Source organism: Bos grunniens, chromosome 4 (assembly GCF_055505025.1).
Source record: "Bos grunniens cultivar Pamir isolate PY7600 chromosome 4, Bosgru_T2T1.0, whole genome shotgun sequence".
In the NCBI taxonomy this organism is placed as follows: domain Eukaryota; kingdom Metazoa; phylum Chordata; class Mammalia; order Artiodactyla; family Bovidae; genus Bos; species Bos grunniens.
The window spans coordinates 88,685,508-88,699,136 of NC_141168.1; the positions used below are offsets into that span (position 1 = coordinate 88,685,508).

General features: G+C 35.3%; 1 protein-coding gene across 14 annotated transcripts in view; it reads left to right on the plus strand.

Annotated features, from left to right (window-relative positions):
* Nucleotides 1-13,113, plus strand: part of HYCC1 (hyccin PI4KA lipid kinase complex subunit 1) — an 85,890-nt gene extending 72,777 nt beyond the window's left edge. For 6 of the 14 annotated variants that reach the window (XM_086397387.1, XM_086397391.1, XM_086397386.1 and 3 more), the window contains one exon: nucleotides 8,382-13,113. In XM_086397387.1, the coding sequence (XP_086253513.1) occupies nucleotides 8,382-8,956 (575 nt within the window). In that variant the 3' untranslated portion in view covers nucleotides 8,957-13,113. Of the gene's footprint in view, nucleotides 1-7,257; nucleotides 7,586-8,381 lie in introns of all 14 variants that reach the window. The other 8 variants (XM_086397393.1, XM_086397392.1, XM_086397395.1 and 5 more) reach the window with 4 other exon arrangements.
* The last annotated feature ends 516 nt before the right edge of the window (nucleotides 13,114-13,629 follow it).

Here is a 13,629-nt window from a genome sequence, read left to right on the forward strand (position 1 = left end):
TGACTTTTCACTTTCACGTGTTGGAGAAGGAAATGGCAACCCACTCCAGTATTCTTGCCTGGCGAATCCCAGGGACGGGAGCCTGGTGGGCTGCTGTCTATGGGGTTGCACAGAGTCGGACACAACTGAAGCAACTTAGCAGCAGCAGCAGAAGCAGTACATGGAGAAAGAAATAAGATTTTATAGGTAGTTTCGTAGTAGATATTCCTTATCTGTTTTTGGCCTGTCTGGTTATGAGGAACTTTAATCATGAAGGACTCACCTGATCCAGCAGCAGTATTGCATTTCTCACAGAGTTTTTTTGTTTTAATACTTGAGACTTAATAAAGATGACAGAAAAAGTTACTGAGAGTGATTGAATCTACCTCGATAAGGAGAATTATAAAAACAAGTTAAAGACTTGACTATTCTTTACTTAAGAAAGTGGATAATATTTCCTAACCAGTGTGTCCATAAATAAATTGTTGTGGTCCAGACTGTGTTTTTCTGTGTAACCCAGGCTGCTCTCTTATCTGGAAATTCTTCTGGCTTCAGGACTAAGATTACTAAATCTCAGTCTTCATTCATGTCCGTGCTCAGAGTGCAGCACCTTCTTAACTGCCAGCACCTTATTCTGTGGTTCTATGTCAGTGCTCTCCTTTCCTCTAATCTGCCTTGCAAATCTGTGGATTTTTACATTGCTGTTTTTTCTAAACCAGGACACACTTTGTGCTCAATATTTTGTGTAAAATGTGACTTCTTTAATAAAGAATGCTTATAGAGTACCCAAGTAATTTATCTCTATACTTGTCAATAGCTATCTATTTCAGTCAGAACAAAGTCTAAGCTCTAACATTATGGCATAGGTGGCCCTAGTGACACCTTACCTCCCACTGTGACCTCACTTGAAGACCACTCTCACCTTTCCTTCTAACCTTTCAACCCACTAAGACATTTCTACCTTGGGGGCTTTATAGTAGCAATTGGGGACGTTTGAGCTGAGCTTTGATGATTTTGAGAAGAGTCAGCTTAAACTGTCTTCCTCCAGACTGTTGTGTGCCTGCTAAGTCTCTTCAGTTTTGTCTGACTCTTTGCCACCTTATGGACTATTAGCCCGCCAGGCTCCTCTGTCCATGGAATTCTCCAGGCAAATTGAATACTGGAGTGGGTTGCCATGCCCTCCTTCAGGGGATCTTCCTGATCCAGGGATCAAACCTGCATCTATTACGTCTCCTGTGTTGGGAGACAGGTTTTTTACTGCCAGCACCAAGATTATTGTGTAGTCAGTGCTTTTTCATCATTCGGATCTCAGCTCAAACATCCCTTCCTCAAAAAGTTCTTCCCAGACTGTCCATCTAAAGTCTTCTTTACTACCCTGCTTACTCTTTTCCATTATTCATGTCTTCATTGTATTTTCCACTATCTAAAATTCTCTTGTTTGCTTAATTCCCGTTTGTGAGGGCAGTGTCTTTGTCTGGTTGGCCACTGTATCCCCAGAGTCTAAAACAGTGTCTGGTACATAATAGGGGCTCAGTAAATTGTTGAATGCATGAATGAGTGAATAAATGATAAATTTATACTGTAGACTGAGCAATTTCTTTTTTCCTTATTTTATTGAAAAACAGTGCAATAACATGATAGTAAACTGGGTAGAGGAATATTCACTTATAGTCCTGGTACTTAAAAAATTGACGTTTTACAGTTTTTTTCCATATGTATATGTATTTTTCATAGTTATACTCTTTAAATTATTTTTTATATTTTGCTTTCTTCAGTTAGGCTTGTCCAATATTTTCCCAAGTTCTCCTAGTGAGTCCCGTTATTTAAATGGCTACATAATATTACATTGAGCTGATATTCCATCATTTACTTAACCATTTCCTTAATATGCTAAATAATTTGTTTCTAGCTTTTTGCTATTATAGATAACACTGCAATGAATAGCTTAATGAATATAGAAAACATTTGTCTTCCATTGAATAGAATACATTTTAAACTTTAAACTGACAGGATAGTATGCAATTGTTCAGGTATTTTATGACTCTTAAAATATATCTTATAAAAGAATGTGTATAACTTTCTTCTGGGGTCTACTCTAAAATACTTGTCTTTATTGATGTCAATAATTGTATGATACAGATATTTGAGGTACAGATTTTGATTGATTTTGCAAATAAATTTGCAAGTGCCTTAGGGCATAACCAGATTCTTTTTTTTGTTTTTTTCCAGATTCCTTTAGACTTGTGAATCAGTCTGGGTATAGATTTGTGTAAATTCTGTGAATAATAAATTGTTCATTTATTTAAATTATCACTTTCAGTAAAAAGGGGAACTATGAAAAAATAAAACCTAAAGCTCAAATGAAGAGTTTCATGAGCAACATAATGGAATAGATATTTGAGATTCTAAAACTGTATATGAGAGAAATCACAACTTTTCATAATCAGCTTTAATGATATTTGCAATTTTTTTTACCTTTTTCCCCCTCTCAAAGCCAGAAGACATTTTGTAGGGAGAAACGATGCCCTTAACTCTCCTCATTTCTGTATATGGAGAGAAGGTGACCTATTTATAGAGGTTATACAAATAAAATATTCTCTGAGAAGTTTTTATTTGGATGTTTTTTGAACTTTTCGAATTATTTGAAGTCAAATGTAAGTATTGTTTTTTATAGGTATAGAACAGTCATGACACATTTTGCATAAAATTTTAAGTTCTGGGCTTTTAAGCAGATTCTATTTTCTTATGCATTTGTATTCCCTTAAAACATCTCCTTTATAGTCTTTTTCAAAAAAGAATAATTCTTAACTATCTATGTTATCCTCTGGATAGACTTAAAACTATAGACTTAAAAATAACTTTCTGATGTGAACAATCATTTTTTTAAACCTACCTTTAGAGGCAGATACAACACTTTTCTAAAACAAAGAGCCTATGTTTTTCTTTGCCATCTAAAAATTCTTTTAAGCTATATGATATTTTTTTGTTTTATCAAGTCAAGTAACACATTCTCACCTTTCTCATGTCTTTTCTGTGTTCTTTCAACTTTATTTAGGGCTTCCCTAGTGGCTCAGCAGTAAAGAATCTGCCTGCAGTGCAGGAGATGTGGATGTGGATTCAATCCCTGGGTTAGGAAAATCCCCTGGAGAAGGAAATGACAACCCACTCCAGTTGGTTTCTTGCCTGGCAATCCCATGGACAGAGCAGCTTGGCGTGCTACAGTCCATGAGGTCGCAAGAGTCAGACATGACTTAGTGACTAAACCACCACCACCACACCTTGATTTATTCTAATAATAATTTCATCTCATAACTGGAGATTCGTTCAACTTATCAAACAAATTTTATTGGGCACTTACTTAATGCAAGGTACTTTCCTGGGAACAAGGTATACAGCAGTGACCAAACAAGAATCCCTGACGTCTTGGAGCTTCCATCTGGTAGATACGATAAATAAATAATTGTAGGTTAGAAAGTGATGAAGTGCTAAGAAGAAAAACAAAGTAGGGAAGAGAGTGTATGAAACGTGGGTAATATTGAAACTCGATGGGATGATCAGGGGAGATTTCATTGAGAAGGGTAGTTTTGAAAAAAGACCTGAAGGAAGTAAGAAGGTGAGCTATGTAGCTATGTGGGGAAGAGCGTTCCAGGCCTAGGGAATAACAAGACCAATAAGTAGTTGTGTGTAGGAGGAGTGGGTCACAGAATTATATAGGGAAGAAGTTGGAGAAATAAGAGAAAGATCATGTAACAGATGTTTGTTTTTTTTGTAATTATCTTTCTTTATCCTATAATTGTCCTGAGAAATATACTTCTTTTATTCCTAGGTTTTCTTTCTGTGAATTTACTTTAATAAACAGTTTATAAATTTTGTGGTTTTTACCATTTTTGAGTGATAATATACATAAATTGGGGCTTCCCAGATGACACTAGTGGTAAAGAATCTGCCAACCAGTACAGGAGATGCAAGACGTGGGTTTCAATCCCTGGGTCAGAGAAATCTCCTGGAGTAGGAAGTTTTCTAGTATTCCTGCCTGGAAAATTCCATGGACAGAGAAGCCTGGCAGGCTACAGTCCATGAGGCCACAGAGAGTCGGACATGACTGTGTGACTAAGCACACATAAATCTATTAAAGATTTTTGCCTGTGGAAGAACATATTTCATTTACCACTTAGCATTTAATTAGATGATTTTTAAAAATTAGTATTACTGTTTCTTAGCCTGCAGATCTTTACATTTCCCCAGTAAATGTGATTACTAACCCAACTGCCTTGTGCTATTTTATATAATATTCTTGTCATTTCTAGTTTTTCTTGCAAAATTCTAAATTTTCACCATTGCAGCAGCATTTTCACTGATGTCTTTTAAAAAATAAAACCAATTTAAAACATAAATTAACCTTGACTCTGACTTCTTTAGGTTTTCTTAGAGATTTATTTTATCTTGCTCTGTGTTCAAAGTAAATTGTTTGCTTTCTATGAAATGACCAGGAATCTAGGCAAATAAGATTTTTTTTTAATTAAAAAATGTTTGTCAGAGAATATTTAACTCAAATTGACATTAATGAATTGAAGAGTTAGTATTTATAGTATGTTAGAATGGAAATTTGATGTCAACAAAAGATTCTACGGTTTAGGTCCTCCAAACAGTAGTTGTTGTAACTGTTTCTGATCTTCAGTTTCCTTGTCTGTAAATGGGAATCAAAATGCCTGCTTCCAGAGGCACACCAGCACATTGTTTTGAGAATATAATTGAATAATACATGTGAATGCTTTCAAGAAAACTATTAAGTGCCAATCAGTGTGGTAGCTTTGTTTTCTATTCTGTTAGGTCACTTATGGTTATCTTTTAAAGTTTTGTTAAATTTTAGTAATCATTGGCTTTGTTAAAATTTGGATAAGAAACCAATTTATAATTATTTTGGACTAGTAAAATCTAACTGAGGTAAATGCCAGAGGCCACTGCAACCGAGAGTAAAATCAGCATGGCACTTGGTCACTTGGGTGACAACCAAGACTTGTCCATTTATGTTGTAGAAGCAGTTTCACAAAGAACTATTAACAAGATCACTGCTGCTGCTGCTGCTAAGTCACTTCAGTCGTGTCCGACTCTGTGCGACCCCAGGGATTTTCCAAATCCCATGGATGGAGGAGCCTGGTAGGCTGCAGTCCATGGGGTCGCTAAGAGTCAGACACGACTGATCGACTTCACTTTCACTTTTCACTTTCATGCATTGGAGAAGGAAATGGCAACCCGCTCCAGTGTTCTTGCCTGGAGAATCCCAGGGACGGGGGAGTCTGGTGGGCTGCCGTCTCTGGGGTCGCACAGAGTCGGACACGGACACAACTGAAGCAACTTAGCAGCAGCAGCAGCAATGATCCTGTTAATAGATCTTCGTTGTGAAACTGCTTCTACAACATAAATGGACAAGTCTTGGTTGTCATCCAAGTGACCAAGTGCCATGCTGATTTTACTCTCAGTTGCAGTGGCCTCTGGCATTTACTTCAATTAGATCTTACTTGCCCTCACTTTGAAGACAGCTTTTAGCAATGGGGAATGGGCTTATTTAGGAATTCTGTCAGGGAAGCTGAAGCAGCAGTGTGTTAAACATTAATACCTCACTGATATCCTCTGGCCAGTTTAGGAAAGGATTTCATTTAGGGTATATGCAGTCAAAAGTTTATGAAGTGCTGCTGCTGCTAAGTCACTTCAGTCGTGTCCGACTCTGTGCGACCCCAGAGATGGCAGCCCACCAGGCTCCCCGTCCCTGGGATTCTCCAGGCAAGAACACTGGAGCGGGTTGCCATTTCCTTCTCCAATGCATGAAAGTGAAAAGTGAAAGTGAAGTTGCTCAGCAACCCCATGGACGGCAGCCCACCAGGCTCCTTTGTCCATGGGGTTTTCCAGGCAAGAGTACTGGAGTGGGGTGCCATTGCCTTCTCCGTATGAAGCACTAGGTAATTGGAAAATTAATATGCCAACATATTGACCTACCAGCCCAGGGCAACATGAAGCTTTGAAAACCCTTGGAGGTGCATATTGCTGCTCGGTAATGGAGTACTCAGGGCATCCATCTTTCAGAATTTGCCACACATTGGTCATGTGGGAAATTTATAAAACCCTAATTCCCAGGTCATAGCTCATACTGTTTAAATCAGAATGTTAAGGGTGAAAGCCAGGCATCAGTAGTTCTTCAAGATGCTCAGCAAAGTGGGGACCCATAGGAATATGTGGCTCGGCCTCCATTCTTCTACCTGTTATTGTTTCACATGCTGTAGCACCATTCACAGAGCTCGATGTTCTATCATGAAACATATTTGAAAGTATTGGGTAACATCACTCACTCAGATTTGTGTTCTACATTTTTAAAGAGTGCATACTGTTTTACATAGTCTTATGTTGTTTTGAACTTTAACTTTCATTACTGGTCCATGGTAGATATATTCATGTTATTTTTTTCCATCTGTTACAGATATTTCCTTGACAACTTTAAATGAACCATGGCTTTGTGATTTGAGACACAAAACAATGTCTACAAGTTTTAACTATTTAGGAGTTTCATTGTTTCAATTACAGATTACCATTTTCAGAATAATGGACCAATAGCCACTTTGATTTTACAAATCCATTTTTATTTATTTCCAGTTTAGTAACGAACTGTTACACGTTAGCCTAAATTTATGGAATTAGTATGTCTGAAGGAATAGACTTTAATTATATCACACCTGCATTAATATTTACTAATATACAAGATGATTGGTGTGTGAAACAAAAACTTTACCTATAGTACTAACCATGATATAAGTGAATAAGCATTTTTCCAACGTCATGGTTTATTAAGGCAGACTTAGTATAATCTAATTAAAATGATTATGCAAGAATTCCTAAATGGCTTGGTTCCTCATGTTGACAGGAAGGAACTAGAGTTTTGGCTGTAAATCCTTGAAAACTTGCGTAAGGCTTGACATAAGTTCAAGTGGTCACAATATTATCTTAAAATAGTAAAAATTCTAAGTTATAAAAAAATTTCTGTTTCACAGTCCATGTCAAATGTGTGTGTGAAAAAATACAGAACATAAAATGATGCTCTGAGTTTTTTCATTGTCATTTGAAATTAAAGAACACGACCCCATTTCTCCAGTACTGTCAGAGTATTGTAAATTATGGGAGTTCCATCAGGGCATATATTTGGCTTAATACTTAAAATTCAGTCGTCCAATTTTTGTTTTGGATCGTTTGCTTTTCTTGCTTTGCATTTTTGTTTTGTTTTGTTTTCAGCCATCATTTTGTCTTATCATCTTCAATTCTAGAGCAACCTGACAACAATAATGATACTACTGAATTGGGCATCCTTGTCATTCCTGAGATTAGTGTCACAAATGTGGCCGGAGAGAGAACCGGGAATGGGGAAAAAGGCAGAACACTAGGAGAGATTGATGCCCAGCATATACAGGGTGTACAGGAAACAGCCACAGATCCTAGAACTGAGAGCAAAGGCTTGCCAGAGATCAGGAGGCAAAAATCTGTAAGAAAAATGATGGAGGATGGAATAAACTCACCTGGCAGAGTGCAGTTTTAGCAGAGCACTTTATAGCTGCACTCCAAGGTATTCATGGCAAAGGGTCACTGCTGCATGTTTTAGGCAACAATTGCACAGCCACAAAAATTTTGCATGTCGTCTAATCTAAATGCATGAATTATGTACTACAGTTTCTCAATGACTTAATGCTCTTTGGAATGGTCATATCTATACTGTCTCTGAGTAAATTGTTATGAAAATGAGGCAGAAAATGGCTTCCAGAATAATTTACTGCTTGTGTTTTGAGATCTAAAATTACTTTTTTATCCTTGTATTTTTGCCATCTTTGATATAGAAGATAATGTATAAAGAATTTTAACAAGTTTGTGGTTATATTTATGGTCTATATATTTTTCTTTTAGTAAGAAAATCTAGAATATGCAGTGCAACCTTGAAAAAAAGTCTTTAAACTATTTTAATAACTTTTTTTTAAAGTGTTTTGGTATAATCTTTGACTTTACACTGCTTTGCTATTAGGGGAGAGTTTACCCCCTAGTTTTACTGTGTGGTATTTTTCTAATTGTCTCTGATCTTTGCATGAATAGTAATAAAACTTTTCTAAAAACACAGTGGGGTGTGGCTTATGGCATGCTTTTTTATTTAATATACTTTAAATTATTCTAATTTTAATGATAAACTATTGACATTTTATAGAATGTTTTGATTTATCCTTTGATTTTGGTCAATAGTCTGTTGCTTTACATATTATGCTAAAATTATTCTAAAATTTATTTAAAGTATATTTGATTTGGTATTAATCATGAAAAAAAAGAATTACTGAAAATGTTTAATATTAATTAACCCTTGTTATTTCTTTGTTTAGAAAATACAGAATTAACAGGTCAAGAAGAACTGATGGAGATATCCGAAGTTGACGAGGGATTTTATTCCAGGGCTGCCTCTAGTACCAGCCAATCGGGTTTATCAAACATTAGTCAAAATTGTAGTAACAAGACAAGTATAGGAAAGACTCAGAGACGGTCAGGAGGAAACAAAACTGGAGGAAAAGAGAAAGAAACTACAGGGGAGTCTTGCAAAGATCACTTTGTTCGAAAACAAACGCAGAGAGCCCAAAGTGAGAATCTTGAGCTTCTCTCCTTAAAGAGACTTACGCTGACAACCAGCCAATCTCTGCCTAAACCTTGCAGTCATGGTTTGGCTAAGACTGCCGCCAGTGTTTTCAGTAAATCCTTTGAACAAGTCAGTGGTGTCTCAGTCCCGCATAACCCGTCATCTGCTGTCGGCTGTGGGGCTGGGACAGATGCCAATAGGTTTTCTGCTTGTAGTCTCCAAGAAGAAAAGCTGATATACACTTCTGAAAGGACTGAACTTCCAATGAAGCATCAAGCAGGTCAGCAGAGACCTCCTAGTATTAGCATTACTTTGTCCACAGATTAATTTGTAAGGGTTTCCTCATGTAAGCAGTGAATCTGGAAATACAACTTGGCTTCTTCACGCAAGTTCCCAGGGTCGTCTTTCATCCCTGCTCCTGACGGGAGCCCTGATGTCTTAAATTCTGATGGCTGCCTTGACTTTATGAAGGGAATAATGTCTAGGTTGTAGTTAAGTTGAAATATGTTTTTGCTATTTCTTGGGTTGTATTTTTTCCCCTTGGCTTGAGTCTTTTTTTTTTTTTAATCTTGTTTCTGTTGCCCTAAGATTGACATTGTGATAGTACATTTTGACAGGTTGTGTGATCAGGTTGGTTACATCTCCTGTAAGGTTGTGAATCTTTTTCTTTAATAACTCCTATTTTGGTAGCTATATGTTTGGCCTTCAATGTAAAGGGAATCCATGTATGGAAACTGTTTTTTCAAGAATGAGGCTAGGTACAACTCCAAGAATTTTACAGCTGGCTGTTTAGGAAGCCACTCTGAAAAACAGGCATGTGAAAAAACAAAAATGATTCCTATGAAAAGTGCCTGATAAAAATGTTTGTAGCCAGATCATCTTGAAGATTAGTAGAACAGTAATATAAAGCACTAGAAAATGCCTCATAACTCAGTACCCTAAAATATTATGTGATTCCAGGGAAAGGGAAGAGGAATTGCCATCATTTATTTGGAACATTTTATATAAAAAATCAGGTTGCAAGTAGATGTGTTATTTTGAAGTGTTTGATCTGGATTTAGCAGGTGAAAATCCTTTTCAGTTCCTAAGGTGTAATAGGCCATAAAGCTGGCTTACCCTGCTGCTGGATTTTGGAAATACTGCTTAGTTTGGATTCCCATAATTGAGAGCACACATCATTGAAGACTTCACTGTAAATTTTGTACCTCAGCTCTAAAGATAGCAGTGTTCACCATATTGAATGGTTTGTCTACAAATGAAGGAAATTAGGTAAATTTTTCATCTATTAAATATCATTGAAAGAAAATAAAAATAGTGAAACGTGGACTAAAGACATTTATGTACTAACTAATGTAGGTCATTTATGTTTGTGTTCTTAAATTTAAATTTTTAAATATGAAAAATATTGAATGTGTTTCTTGTTTTTTGAACAGGCCTATTTTAAAAGTTCTTGTTAAGATACGAAGAATAATCAGTATAGTTGCCCCCAGCCAAAAAACAAAAACAAAAAGCTAATTTAACAGAAGCTGAACAAACTTGTATGTAGCTATAGAGGATCGTGTGACCTCCAGATGGATGTAAAAATTTTGATATTTGCTAGTGGTGATAATTTCAGCTATGGTGAGGTTCCTTTTAAATCAAGTAGGCTTAGTTATAATCTAGAGTAAGAGAGAAAAAAGCAGGGTTGAGAATGAGAGAGTAAGTTTACTGGGGAGGAAGACCTAGGAAGCTGTCCCTTTTTCAGTGGTTAGTACACAGTTTTCCTTATTCATAGTCCTTAGCTATAGCCACACAGAAAATGCTAGTTTTCATCTTGTACCTGTTTATGCAGAGCTCAAATATGTGAAAAAGTTGTATGTCTTGAAGACTGCTAAAGTATTTACAGTATGAATACAGTTTTGACTGTAACTACTTTGGCTGTTGTTTTAAATCTAATTTTTCAAAAATCATTAACTAGTTTTCATTGAGTAATCCTAAATAAAATATGGTTTTTAACATAAGTGAACTTGATATTTTTAGTTCCAGTGGTAGAAATGAAGTAAGATCTATTGGCATACATTATAGTTAAAAAAAAAAAGTCAAGTCAACTGGACAGTGAAAGTTGACAAAATATTAATGTACTGAGAATCCTGTGTTCAATTTAAATCCTGTGTACAATCACTGTGAATTTCCTGTTGTCTTTTTGTAATTCTTTAACAAAGAATTTTTCCTAGGCATAGCTGCTAACAATCTTAATAGTCTTTAATAGTCTTAAGAACTAATTTAAAAGATTGGCATTGGAAGCAAGTTAAGGTGCTTAGGAAATGTAGAAGGTTTTTGGGAAACATTAGTTTGAGGACACATTAGCCAGCACAAATAAGAGATCAGGTTTTAATGTTCAGCTGTTGTAATGGAACCTCATTTTGGTATTATTCTAGATCATTGTGGTCTGAGGAGCAGTAAGGAGCATTGGCAGAATTTCAGAGCCACCTTAGATCTACTGAATCATAACCTGCCTTTTAATAAGATCTCAAGTGATTATTATGCACATTAAAGTTTGAGAAGACAGTATCAAAGCGCAAACAAATTACTTACCTAATATTTAGAATTCTCAGTGGTCTCACAACCCTAGATCAAATATGTTGGATACTATAATCTTCACTGTTTTTAACAGCTAATTAATTTTTTATAGTGTTGACTCACTTAAGTCCCCTAATTCTAAATCTTTAATGAATCCCATTTGTTTTTACAATAAAAATGGTTAACATTTTGTATTTTTTTGATAACTAAAAATGGAATCAGAGCTCTACAGTTTTAAGTATGAAAAGGGTACCACCCTTTTATACAGTGCACAGCAAATCTGCATGTGTTTATTCTTTTAAAAACCCTGAAGGATTACTCAAAGGAATGGTTCTGAATTTTTGCTCCAAGTAATTTTCACCAGTTGATTTTTTGGAATGTGGGATTATATGGAGTTGTGTTAACGAGAAAATTCTTTTGTAGTATCTTTGATGCTATTTCAAGTAAGGATTATACATTTGAAAATTTCTATAGCAATTATAAATACTGGGTAATGCTAACTAACAATTGTAATTGTCTGTACTAGTCTTGTCCCTCTTACTTTTCCAAATTTGAAAGTTGGGGTGGCTTTTGTAGGTCATTTTCTTCTGAAGATGCTGACGTGACCATTTGATCACAGACCTCTATATATTCAGAGTAATATCTTTTATCACAAGAAGGAGTCTGCACAAAACTGGGGCCTTGTACCCCATAGCTCAGAGGATCTCAGTAGACCCTGTAGTCCCATTCCACATTTTAAACCTCTAAAAGATTCTTCGAATTACCCAACCTCTCACTCTTCAAATACCCAACTACCTAGGATATTCTAGTGAAGCTGGATGCCAGATTTTGCCTTTTGGAATCCAAGTGGAGAGAGAAACAAAGACTTAAGGGGATTGTCTAGGGCAGGTGAGCACCCTGGAATCCCTTGTTATACCACCATGGAGCTTTTAAAGGCAACTCTGTAGATTTGAAGAGTAGAAATTCTTAGTCCTTAAATGATTTCAGTGGTTTTTGAAAAAGCAATATTTCATTGTTCTCTTCAATTATGAAGTAACTGCTTAGCGAAGATTATTCATTTAAAGACAAAAGAGTTGAAATAAAGGGAAATAAAAATTTTAAACCAAAATAGATAAAAATGTTCCCATTTTTAGGGGATTTTGCCTGTTTGGAAGAATAAAATTAAAGTGTTGAAACCTTTACATTTAAATTATAAAGAAAAATACACTCAGACTTAATTTTCAGCAAATATTTAAAATAAGGCTATTTAACATTTGAGTCTATAGGCACTGTAAGTCTACACTTTATTAAAGGGAAGCACATCAAGAAAATATGTATGTTAAATAATGTAACTGCAAAAAAAATTTTTTGAAAAGCCATTTAAAAAGAATAATTTGATGGGTACTTAAGCATTGTAGATAAAAATTAGTGTATTAATAGTGTCTTCCCAATCTTTGGATAAAAAAAATTAACTCTCTAGTCCTTTGATTAGCATGAATTTATACTTTTAGATTAATTGCTTAGTAAAATTATATATAATGCTTTGAGTTATTCACATTTATATTTAATATTGATAAATTCTTCATCAGAGAATATAAGTATATTGTCTTCTGTATTTTGTAACTTGTGCATATCTAAAGAGACTAACAGTGAACATTTTAGAAGATGCTTTTGTGTTTTTTAATAGTAGAGGTCTAGAATATTAATGTCTTGATATAAAGTTTCTACTAGTAAACTCAAGATCTTGTTTCACATACTGTTATTGTGTACCTCTAATCTTTACTTCTAAGTACGTAGTGATACTAATCTTTTCATAGTAAATATACTTGTTTCTAATTGTATTCCTAGAGTTTACATTCCTAAAGAATAAATTATGACTTTGGATATTTTTATGTGCTCCCTACCTTTTTAAGGTTATGGAAATAAACTGGAGTTTAGTTTTTTGACGTTTTGTATATTTGTGTAATTGTTCTCCATATATAATACTTTTTACAACAGTGCTGCCTCTTGTTTTATTGAAATAAAAACAGAAAAAAAATTTTTTTCCAGATCACTTTACTCATTAAAAAACCATCATAAAATTTTGCAAAAGTCATGTGGAGGAAGAAATTAAAGGAGAAGACTTAGGTGAGTTGAGTCATTGAGAGCTTTTGGGAGTAAGCCATAGGACAATGACATTTCATTCTTGGCTTTATGTTTTACATGGCCTATGGATGAGATGTGTGACAAATTCATTAGTATTCATCAAAAAGAAGATGAGCTCCATGAGTCATGCACCACTGACATTTGTCATACCAAGAGTACAGGCAACTTTAGATAACAATGCTTTGCCCTTTTATCTGTTGTATGAGTCTTTATCTCTTGAATGCAGAGATTATATGCCTCTAGGATAGGACTTTGTGCATTGTAGATATTGAGACACTTAATGAATATGTGAGTTAGGTTGACGTTAGTGTTGGGAA